The sequence below is a fragment of the Saccostrea cucullata genome, unplaced genomic scaffold, assembly GCF_032062105.1.
Source record: "Saccostrea cucullata isolate Sc308-1 unplaced genomic scaffold, CSIRO_AGI_Scuc_v1 ctg622, whole genome shotgun sequence".
Taxonomy (NCBI): Eukaryota; Metazoa; Mollusca; class Bivalvia; order Ostreida; family Ostreidae; genus Saccostrea; species Saccostrea cuccullata.
In genome coordinates this window covers 182,501-194,287 of record NW_026926615.1, presented here as the reverse complement: position 1 = coordinate 194,287, position 11,787 = coordinate 182,501, and the positions used below count along the sequence as shown (strand labels likewise).

The 11,787-nt window shown below is 33.2% G+C and overlaps 1 protein-coding gene and 2 long non-coding RNA genes across 4 annotated transcripts in view; all 3 read left to right on the top strand.

Moving 5' to 3' along the window:
• The first annotated feature begins 4,280 nt into the window (after positions 1–4,280).
• Positions 4,281–7,714, top strand: LOC134272244 (uncharacterized). Its single transcript, XM_062754492.1, has 3 exons — positions 4,281–4,923; positions 6,144–6,273; positions 7,569–7,714. Exons 1-3 carry the CDS (start codon positions 4,602–4,604, stop codon positions 7,618–7,620), a joined length of 504 nt encoding a protein of 167 aa, XP_062610476.1. The 5' UTR covers positions 4,281–4,601; the 3' UTR covers positions 7,621–7,714.
• Positions 7,715–8,275: 561 nt separating this feature from the next.
• LOC134272243 (uncharacterized) lies at positions 8,276–10,763 on the top strand. Its single transcript, XR_009993151.1, has 3 exons — positions 8,276–9,069; positions 9,491–9,572; positions 10,594–10,763. It is a non-coding gene; the product is annotated as an uncharacterized LOC134272243 (long non-coding RNA).
• A 461-nt stretch (positions 10,764–11,224) lies between these two features.
• LOC134272242 (uncharacterized) overlaps positions 11,225–11,787 on the top strand; it is a 1,930-nt gene continuing 1,367 nt past the window's right edge. Inside the window, exons 1-2 of one of the 2 annotated variants that reach the window (XR_009993150.1) lie at positions 11,225–11,429; positions 11,707–11,787. The exon at positions 11,707–11,787 is cut by the window's right edge and continues 28 nt beyond it. This is a non-coding gene — a long non-coding RNA (uncharacterized LOC134272242). The remainder of the gene's footprint in view (positions 11,430–11,706) is intronic. The other variant, XR_009993149.1, reaches the window with a different exon arrangement.

Here is an 11,787-nt window from a genome sequence, read left to right as displayed (position 1 = left end):
AGAGGTTTGTTTAACAAGTTAATCAATGTACTTTATTTTCTCTCTCATTTTGATAATGCAACTAATTTGGGAAACCCAGATTGCACCATTCCATATACAAGATCCTTGGTGTTACATCACCTTGATATTGGCAGATGCTATTGACATCCTAGGATTTAAGTCAAATAGCATTTCATTATTTTTTCATTGTTTAAGTCAACTGGTGTTACATTTAAGAAAATCTTGTTAGAATTCCTTTATTTAAGGTTAAGTTTCATCCTATTTTAAATAACTTGTATAGTGTAGTGTCCGTAACCCAAAAGTTGAAAAATGAATATCTTTATTTTTTTCTCCATAAAATTTACAGATACATTTTTGAACCAATGTATTATTAAATTTAGAGATAAAAAGGTGTTTATTGGCTGGAATTCTTTTAGATTAGATGGGTTTTTTTTGTTACTGCTAGAACTTAAAATAAAGACTGGCCACCCAAAATGACATAAAAATAGTTAGAAATTATCTTCATGAGTTACATAATCCATATTTCTTGTAATATATTGCATCAATTGTCTAGTTGCTAATTAGGTAATATCTTAAAATGTGTAAAATGCAAGTAAATTTGCATTCAAAATGTTAAACAGTAGGGAAGTAATTTGGTTACGGACACTACAAAAAAAATCAAAAAAGAAAACAACTAAAATTACACCAATTTCAGATAAATTATTGTATATTTAACTGTTTGAAGAAAAATAGAATGCTTCATAGAATAAAAAAAATAAATTAAAGAAATATAAGTGAGCTTTATTCTTCAAGGTTTTACTTTTCTACTTGCACATAACACCTGTATAAAGTTACATGTGTATATTTACATCCACTGAATATTTTCTTCTTTGTTTCTTAAGAAAACCCATTGCGTTCATCACTGCACGAACTGCATTAGGCATATCACTTGTACAGATTTCTTGATCAGTGGCCATTCCATCAATGAAACGCACAAAGACGTTCGCATCATTAACACAATAATTAATATTTTTAATCCTACTTAAAATGATAATTTAAACAGATATAAATATATACAATAAAATGTCTTTCTTTGTTTGTTATTACTGGAATGAACGGTCGCAGCTATTGCAGAAAAAATTTACATAACCCGCTTACGCGGGTTATGTATTTTTTCTGCAACAGCTGCTTCCGTTCATTCCAGTAATAACAAACAAAGAAAGCATTTTATTGTTTAAATATATTTATTCAAAGTATTTTGGTTATGGTATGCTTTTATCAGATGAAGTTGAGATCCCAAGAATAAAAAAAGTCGGGAGAAACAGAAACGACAAATAAAATCCTGAAAAAGTTAGGAAAAGGGCTGAAAAACAAAAACTTCATCCTCAAGTCTGTGAAAAATTTAAGTATTGTGTAGTGTCCGTAACCCTTAAATTTGGTTAATTGACTTCGTTTATCAGTGTACCTATATTCTAAATAGTTTTCATAAAACTTTAATGAATTAGAGAATTTCTCTTATGCACTTCAGATATATAGTTATGTGAAAAAAGGAAGTTTCAGGATTTCTTAAACTGGATTTTTTTTACTATTGGCATTAGTTCTGCGAGTGAATTGTTTTTACTTGAAACAATATCTAATTTTCATGCATTTTGTATTTAATAATCATTTAAATCTGATTTCTAATAGTTCAGTAGTTTATAAATTTTTATTTTTTTTTTTACCACAAACCAAAAGCCAATCATAAACATTTGGGTCTTTAGTGTCCGTAACTTAATAAAGCTATCAAATTATTTTAGAAAATAATATTTCCTATTTTGATAGAAGTATTTATATTTCAACAAAGGCATAAAAAATGTTATTTATAAATGGTTCTTTCTTTATTTATATTGGTTTTAAAGAGTTCACATAAATTGAAATACTACCATTTTAAACAAAAATGAACAAGGTAAGAACTGTTTTCATATTAAAGTATAATGCAACCTTTTTAGTACAACTTTTGTCCATATTTTTTATTTTTATATGTTGTTTGTTTGTGAGCAGTTGAAAAAATTAAAGTTCATAAACAGTTTTCAATATTTATTTAAAAAACAACAACACTTGTAGTGTCCGTAACCTGTGTAAATGAGGTTATTATCAGCTTGTAAAAAACAAAGTTCTAATGTGAATTTCACAAAACCGTTTATGTTTCAGATCCTTGAGATAATCTACTTTTTAGAAAAAAAATTTTGGACCAAAATAAAGACATTAATTTTTTACCCTCAAGTGCAACCTTACTGTCCCCTTTATTGTGTTTCACCCGTTGGGAAACTGAAATAGACCCCCTGAAAATAACTCTAGACCCCCCATCCCTCCTAAGTTGAATACGTCTGTACAATAAATAGACTGAAAATATGCAATTTGGTTCAATTGATGTTTTAAATATGTAAAGTTATGAGAAATTTTAAAAGTTAAGTTTTCATATGAGCTACATTGGATTATTTTATAGCAAAATAATTTATATTACATGAAGAATAACATGTACCAAAATTTTAAGAAACATTTATATGGAGACAAAATATTGTCCATCATAAAAAGGCTGATCCTGATCTACCTCTCTCATTTCAACAGCAGCATGTATGAATTTCTGGCTGATCTCAAGCAACATAGTTCTAGACAAAACTATTTAACTTACCGTGTAAGATTATCTATGGAAATAAATCATGTTAATTGTATTATATAGGTTAGCTTTATATCTCTCCAGGGTTTTAGTAGTCACATGTATTACATGTAACACAAGGTGTTCTAGCATTCAACATTTTACTCCCAACAATGACTCCAAATGGGATCTTGAATTTATACTTTATAATAATACTTGATATGCTATCTTTTTAATGTTCATAATAAAAAACAGAAAATGAACCTCCCCATCACTTTTTAATTTTGCTTTTTCATCAAACTAATCTGTATAACTGAGCTGTGTGAATCACTTCTAATGACAATTACAGATCTATGCCTATTAAAATAAACGTATTTATTAATGTTACACAAACACGTGTTTGTGTTTGTGTATTCTTGTCATCTATTGGCTGTTAGAATGGTCACCTAGTCAGGTGACATTAATATTCATAGCACGGGCTATTACTGACCGTGAAAGAAATTCTGTATAGGGAAAGCCATTCGAAGGCTCTATTTCGTGCAGTCTACACGTTTTCGTCATTCATCATATTCTGTCATGGGCGATTCTGGAGACGAAATTTTGCTAGAGACTAATGATAATAAGAAAGTTACAAAGGAAACTACTGGTAGTAATCCTCCGTTGGATATTTCGGACGTGGTGAAGCTTGTTACAGGAGTTTTGCAGTCACAGTTTCAAAACCTTTCAGGTCAGCTTAAAGCAGAACAGTCGGAGTCCATTGCTAAGAAACTTAAAGAAAACTCTACTCTTAAGATTAAATCTGAAGGGAATCGCGCTCAGTACGATTTTAATGCTGAAATTCTTGAGGGTCTAGAAAAACTAGAGATAAGAGCTTTCGAAAATAAAGACAGTGAATCAGTGTCAATAATAGGCGAATTGCGGAAAAAACTGAAAACGCGCCAGAAATATATTCGTATTGCCGATTCATCTCCTGCAGGGTGGAAGACAGTAAACGAGTATCAGTCCAGAGAAATTGCCGACAACTCTGACGATGAGAAGAAAATTAGAAGCGCTGAAAACCGAGCCCTTAGGCAGCAAAGGCAAACCCAGAACAAGCGTTTCCACCCGTATGGCTCCTACAGAGCTTCTACAGCGTCTGCAGCGGCAGGCTCGGCAGCCCAGCTTACTTCTGGTTCTTCCTCTACTGCTACATCTCAGCCATATACATATCAGCAGCAGCCCTTTCGTGGCAAACTCACAAGGCGTCAACCACAGCCCAGCGACGTATGCTTCAACTGTTTTTCCACTGGACACTGGAAAACCAACTGCCCCAAAAACAAGTCACAAAGTCAGTGATAAGTATACAGGTTATACAAGCTATTCTACTCTTGCTGGCCAGGTGAAATGCCTTCAGAAAAATAATTCAAAACAAATGTCATTGATAAAGTACAATTTGAAAAGAAATGTTAGTAAATGGAGAGAAATTGGCACAAATCCTTTTATTTTGAAAGTTATTGAATCTGGATATGAAATTCCTTTCGTTTCAAATCCTCCTTCTATGTGTTTTCAAAATAACAAGTCTGCTATTAACAATTTTGAATTTGTTACTTCAGAAATTTCAGAATTGATGGAAAACAAACGTATTTTAGAAGTTCCTTTTCAGCCATATGTGTGTAGTCCACTGAGTGTCGCCGAAAACAAAAATAAAAAGAGATTGATCCTTGATCTAAGTAGGCTAAATAAATATGTCAAGTATGATAAAATAAAATTTGAAGACTGGAAGACGGCATTAGATTATTTTGAAAAGGGTTTTTACTGTATTAAATTTGATCTGAAATCAGGATATCATCACATAGATATAGCTGAGAATTATCAAACTTATTTAGGATTCCAGTGGGAAAACAAGTATTACTGCTATACGGTTCTCCCTTTTGGTCTATCGTCAGCTCCATTCATTTTTACTAAATGCTTAAGACCCATCGTAAAATACTTGAGAAAAAATGGCATTATGATTGTATTATATTTAGATGATGGTTTGGCGTTCGCTTCTACTGAGGACCAATGTCTTTTAGATTCTCAATTTATTCAGAAAACGTTGTCAGAAGTTGGTCTGGTGGTTAATGTTGAGAAATCACATTTTATACCAACACAAGTCATTGAATGGTTAGGTTTAACATGGAATTCAAATCTATTCTCTATTTCAGTTCCGGACAGACGAATCGATGATGCTATCTGTTGTCTACAGAAAACTATCATTCATTTTCCCGATGTAACAGCGAGGGAACTTGCAAGAGTAGTGGGGAAGATCATTTCTATGACTCCAGTAATGGGTAACATTTGCAATATTATGACAAGGTTTTCTTCTATGGAAATTGCTTTGAAAGAATCATGGGATTCTAAGCTATTTTTCAAGCATAAAGATCAAGTGTTTGAAGAACTAAAATTTTGGGTAGAATGTATGCGTTGTGACAGTACAAGATTTTTACATTCTGTTAAAAGAAAAAACGTAATCATTTATTCAGATGCAAGTAATTCAGCATCTAGTGCATATACTGTTGAAGTTAATTCTAAGGTGTTCCATTTGATGTGGAAAGAACATGAGAAAACTATGAGTTCTACATGGAGAGAGTTGAAGGCCATAGAATTGGCGCTGGCTTCTTTTAAGAAAGAACTACAAAATATGACAGTAAAGTGGTTTACAGATAATCAAAGTTGTGCGAATATAGTACACTCTGGTAGCATGAAGCATCACTTACAAGTTTTAGCATATAATATTTTCAAAATGTGTGCCGAAAACAAAATTTCCCTCGATGTTCAATGGGTTCCGAGATCAGAAAATGAAAAGGCAGATTTTTTCAGTAAAATTATTGATCACGATGATTGGGAAGTTACTAATGAATTTTTTGAATTTATTAGTTCTATGTTTGGTCCTTTCTCTGTAGACAGATTCGCAAACTTTAACAATCGTAAACTTGTTAGATACAACTCAAAATTTTGGAATCCTGAGTCAGAGGCTGTAGATTGTTTTACACAGAATTGGGTGGGCGAAAACAACTGGCTAGTTCCTCCCATTCATTTGATAGTTTCTACTATAAAACATCTATTAGATTGCAAAGCATATGGTATTTTGATTGTACCTAACTGGCCCTCAGCTGTTTTTTGGCCAATGTTATTCGATTTAGAACTGTCTTATAAGGCGTATGTGAAAGATGTGTTACTGTTTAAAGATACAAGTGAGATAATCAGTCAAGGTCAGAACAAGAACTGTCTATTTGGTTCTATATATTTTGGCTCTGGAATACTTGTGGTACGTTTAGACGCTACAAATTTGTAGTTTATGATGGTGTATTGCAGATGGTTTAGGCCCTGGTACACTTTAAACAAAGATTTTTGCCGAGCTGGGCAAATGGATAGATGATGTATTGCAGATGACAAGTGGTCCTGGTACATCAGAGAGGGTGTATTGCAGATGATGAAGGTCCTGATACACCATATAATATGTTAAAGTTAGAAGATGCTAATTTTTTGCTTTAAAAAACACATTTTTCAGATATATTTAAAGTGGGCAGATGGACGGGAATTAATTGTGGATTACAGGATCATCGTCTAGCGGAACTTGCTTCTGAACTACCCAGATATTGTGTAACATCTAAGGCCGAAAATACAGCAAAACAGTACAGGTACGCTTTTAATACCTTTTGTAAGTGGTGTAGCAGCTTTAACCCTGGAATTCAATCACTTCCTGCTTCGGAAAACAACGTTGCACTATATATTATACATTTAGCAAAACAATGTAAATCGTCTGGCACAATACATTCAGCTATACATGCCATCAGTTGGGCACATAGCCTAGCAGGTTATATAGATCCTTGTGACTCAGCTTTGGTAAAAACTGTTAAGGAAGGGGCAGTTAGAGAGACATCAAAACCAGTGATTAAAAAAGAGCCTATAACGCCTGAACATTTGAAAACTCTGGTTTCTACATTTGGAGAGGATGGAAATTTATACAATTTAAGAACATTGTGTATGTGCTTATTAGGTTTTGCAGGATTTTTGAGATTTTCAGAAATAGTTAACATTCGTTACTCAGATATCTGTATACAGACTAATTGTGTAGAAATTAACATTGTTAAAAGTAAAACAGATGTTTATAAAACTGGTCATAAAGTTTGTATTGCTAGAACATTTTGTGATACCTGTCCTGTAAATATGTTGGAAAAGTTTTTAAAATTGTCAAATGCTGACATGCATTCTCCTCTGTTCTTGTTTAGATCTCTGTCATTTTGTAAAAAATTCCAAACTTATAAACTGAGATCGGATAATCGTCCAATTTCTTATACAAGAGCAAGAGAAATCATATTGGATTCACTTGAAAAGATTGGTTTAGACAAGTGTAAATTTGGTGTCCACAGTCTGAGATCAGGTGGCGCTACCTCCGCAGCCGCCGCAGGTGTTAGCGACAGACTGTTTAAAAAGCATGGGCGGTGGAGGTCGGAAAATTCTAAAGATGGTTATGTTAAAGAAAACCAAATTGAAAAACTTTCAGTTACTAAGAATTTGGGCATTTAGGATATTCGTTTCAGTTCTAATCTTCTTTATCTTCGAAATAATTAAACTGCACTTTCAGAGCGCTTCATATCCTATTTCACGAGTTTGTGTTTATTTCATAAATGTTTTATGTTCGTTTGAGTGAAACGAATAAGAACATAAACGTATTTATTAATGTTACACAAACACGTGTTTGTGTTTGTGTATTCTTGTCATCTATTGGCTGTTAGAATGGTCACCTAGTCAGGTGACATTAATATTCATAGCACGGGCTATTACTGACCGTGAAAGAAATTCTGTATAGGGAAAGCCATTCGAAGGCTCTATTTCGTGCAGTCTTATTAGTCCCACCCACCCGCCCATTGCTTAATTTGAATGTTATATTAGATTTATACCTTGTTGAAAATATTTATTTTCTATTTTGTAGAATTCGGACATTGATGAGGACAAAGAGATATTATATGTATTGTGTGAAATAATTAAACTGCACTTTCAGAGCGCTTCATATCCTATTTCACGAGTTTGTGTTTATTTCATAAATGTTTTATGTTCGTTTGAGTGAAACGAATAAGAACATAATAATGTAACTTCACTACCTAGGCTAGATCTTTGATAGAAACAGGACAAGTACTGTAAACGTATTACATTTGGCTGTGTATTCTTTTTAGCGCTTTTGGCGGAAAGACACTTCCGCTAATTCAAGTACAACGCTAAATGTTTTGTACTTATATACGTAAATAAGAACGATGAGAAATGCGCTAAATTAAATCTACGCTAACTTGTTCAAAACTCAATTTCCGCCAAATATCGTACACGCTAAATATAATACATTTACAGTATTACTAATAAAATGGTTCACACACAGAGCAAACCCCATTCCCCTATCAGAATGGCTTGCAAGAATACCTGATTATATGTGTATTTTAATTATCCCTGTAGTTAAAAATTAGACAATATTGTGTCACCTTGCCTGACAGTGCATTATTCCTAAATTACAAAAGTACTGTACATCACTTTCCTAAAAGGTATGGAGGATTATTTTCTTAATTCCCAGAAGGAAGCACATTCTTGTTAGTAAAGGTTTAATTCATACACTGAAAAAGTATTACCACCTAAAAAGTACTGTGGATCATTTTAACTTTTGTCATACATTAAAGCTCTACTGAAGTCTTTTAAATGCCAAATCGGAGTCGGCCATATTAGTTTTCGATAACCCTACTATCTGCTAACCAGGTACCACCCAATTGTGTGGTCACGCACGACTGATTTAGTCAGTCGGTTTCATTCGAATAGGATATTCGCCAAGGCCTATTTGTAAAATTTTTATTCAATAAAATAAAAGGCAGAAGTATCTCAAATTCTGAGATAAAATAAATGCTTTTGAAAGCATCTTTGGTGTTGAGCAACGCTGATAACACGCAGTTACATAGTCACAGAAGTTGGTACTTGTGCAGCTGCATTCCACGTGCACTAAAAAGCTGAAGTTCCTGGTTGTAAATATCCAAGACAAGGCCGAAGGTAAGATAAACGAGCATAAATGCAAAAGCACCTAAAAAATAAATTACGAACCAAAAAATATATTTACTTCGTAAAAAGTTTGCAATGTGACAGGACCTCAGCTGACCGACCGACGACACGTCTGCACTCAGCACGATTTGACCGTGTTATGCCTTGCCCATGCGCAAAGGAAAGACTGGAGTGAAAATGAAAGTAGACCCAAAAGCACATGTGTAAACACAGGGGAGCTATTATTATAGCTGTTCACGAATAAAAGTGACAATAGATAAGTACAATTGTTGGCGAATTGTAAAATTAAATCGTTTTATATTGCTTTAAAGTGTCAGCAGTATGAACATCGATATTTCGGACAATGCCAGTTATTGTGACGATGAAGAAACCGAGCACCTGGAGCACAACATCATGAACATGTAAGTACTAACTAGAGTGCAAAAATGAAAAGTATTGAAGCATCTGTGCACTGCTAATCTTCAAGCAAGTAATATTCATTAATTTTATCTTTTCTGATTAACTCATTTATTTCCTTTAATGCAAGTGCGATAGGTGCATTGCAGGCTTGACGAGCTGCATATAATAATATTTACACATGCTGTATTTGCATTCAGTTATGGCCCAACCCAATCTATTTTACCATTGTCACAAAATTAGTTTTGGGATTTGTTTGTCAGTTTTTTTTTTATAATTGAAGAAATCAGAATAATTAATTATTTGATTTGTCTTGTATGAATATTGCAGTAATATCAAGCTGTCATTATATCTTTTAAACACACAGAATACTAATCAAATAAATAAGATCATGAAGGAGATATATTTGGATCTTCTGGTTATAAGGATGATGACAATGGTGAACGTGATGAAGAAGAGGCGTCCGGCTGGTGGGCGATGAATATAAGATGTGGAAAGATATATCAAGGTTTGTGAATGGCACATGCTGATTGATTGATTGATTGTATATTTTTTAACGTCTTTCTCGAAAATTTTTACTCATATGGAGACGCCACCACTTGCTGGTGGAGAGTTGCAAATTTTGTCCTAGGTCTATTGAGCAGGGAGGGATCTTTTTCATGCCAGCACCTTTTGCAACACGGGACCTCGGTTTATACAGTCTCATCCAAAAGACCGGTCTCCACATCGCACAGTGGGATTCGAACCCGCCACGTAAGGATTGACTCCTTAGTTCATGACTCTAGAGCAGATGCTCTAACCACTTCGCGAAGTGGGCGACACACTGTAATGAAGAATTAGTAACAAATTTAGTAGTTTTTATAACTATAAAAATAGCATCTGCCGTAAATAGAGTAAAACAAAGGTAGGAAAGATATGTTCCATTCATTTTTACCTCACAATAAAAATCATATAAAATGATGGTATAGAATGTCACAAACATTATGACTCTATTTCCATTTCTATTTGTTTTCTCTGTGATATTTCTTTGAGAGTTATGCGAGTTGATTTCTTGATAATTCTACTGGAATGAAAATTTCGCTAAGTTAAAGATCAGCAGCTAAGAAGGCCTCATTTGTGTCTAACCTCAGTGGACAGGGACTTTTGAAATTGAGAGAGAGGATCCATGTGATTTAAATCTATTAGTCTAGACAACATTGTATGCAAATTGTATGCACATTTCTAATATTGTTGATGTCCTGGCATACCCAACAAGCTAAAAAGTGATTCCCTAAATTTATGTTATTACTACATTAGTATGCAATTTACTACACAGTGGTATAATTTCAAAATTTTACTGTCTTTTGATATGATTAAAATGTCTCAAACTCTAAGGAACTGGATGCAGTGATTTGTTACCTTAAATATTCATGTAAATTACTGTGGGTTTTTTGTTTGTCTTGATTTACAGATTGCTACTGTAGCATGTAACATGAAAGATTTAAAACTTAAACAATTTGAATATTTTCTCTTGTATATTTTCTTTCAAGGAATACTGATGATTATGACAAGATGGAGATGGATACCCTTTCAGATAGATGATTTATTGTTGGAGAGAGGGAAATATTGGACCTGCTTAAAAGGAGCATGTTTCAAAGAGTGAGGTGGACCAATACTCCGCTCTTCGTTGTTAGGCAGAGAAAATAGCTGCAGGAGTAAAGTACATGTATTAATTTACCTGCACAGTACATATGTAAGTACATGTATTGCATACCAGTTTGAAGCTCATTTCTAAAGTTTCATGTTTAATAATGAAAAGAACATTCAGAGTAAGATGTTTTGAGGATAACTTCAATCCTACATTTCATTAACTTATTCATTGCATTGCTATAATGAAGTAAATTACTTTAAAGAAATGATTAATGGGTAGTGTAATTCATGATTTAAAAAGAAGGATTTGTTAATGAATAGTAAAGAAAAAATGACATGCTACATTATAAATCATCAAAATTATAAGGAGACAGATTGAAAATAAATTTATCAATAATGTCTTTTAAAAGCTTTTAAAAAAAAAGAAATTTTAGGCCTTACAAAGAGAGAAGCATAATTGAATATAAGAAATAATAAAAAAGTATAATTATACAGTTTTTCCTGTATTACGTAACAGAATTCCACATTTACCATTTCATTTTTATTGCAGGAGGGTCATGTAGGAAAATGGATGTCTACACAATTTTATGGAGAGAGAAATGCTGTTGCAATCCTGCTGCAACTTCTGGTCCTTCATTTTGGGGTATCATGGGATTAGTTTACCGTTGGTGCCAAATTTATTGATCTTGCATAAGGATCAGCAAGACAATTCTACAGAATGCAACCTCAGTACAGAGTATGTTTTACCAGTAATGCTTGTCATGAATAGATTTCTCTACATTTTTAAGAAAAGAAAACCTCTCATTTATTGCAATATTTTCTGCAATTTTTGATAAAAGTTTGTCTTCATATTGGGCATATTACATTTGGAAAAAATTTTATTCAGAAGCAAGAATAAAGTTTTCAAGTCTCATGTAAAGTCAATGCAGTGATATGAATATAAATCAAGGACAAAATAAAAAATACAGTAATTTCATGCATTTATATGGTATTACACGACTGTGCAATTTTAGGAATTAGGTTGCTGTGCATTAGGTTTACCAGCAGAAACAGAGAAACAGAAAACCAAGCAGTGGATTGTGTATAAAAAGAAG

What these genes read in the sequence shown, in the direction of transcription:
- LOC134272244 (XM_062754492.1), top strand. Translation starts at nt 4,602, where the DNA reads ATGATTGTATTATATTTAGATGATGGTTTGGCGTTCGCTTCTACTGAG. An exon ending in TTCTATGACTCCAGTAATGG is followed by an intron (nt 4,924 to 6,143) that starts GTAACATTTGCA and finishes CACATTTTTCAG; the next exon opens with ATATATTTAAAGTGGGCAGA. An exon ending in AATACAGCAAAACAGTACAG is followed by an intron (nt 6,274 to 7,568) that starts GTACGCTTTTAA and finishes TCTATTTTGTAG; the next exon opens with AATTCGGACATTGATGAGGA.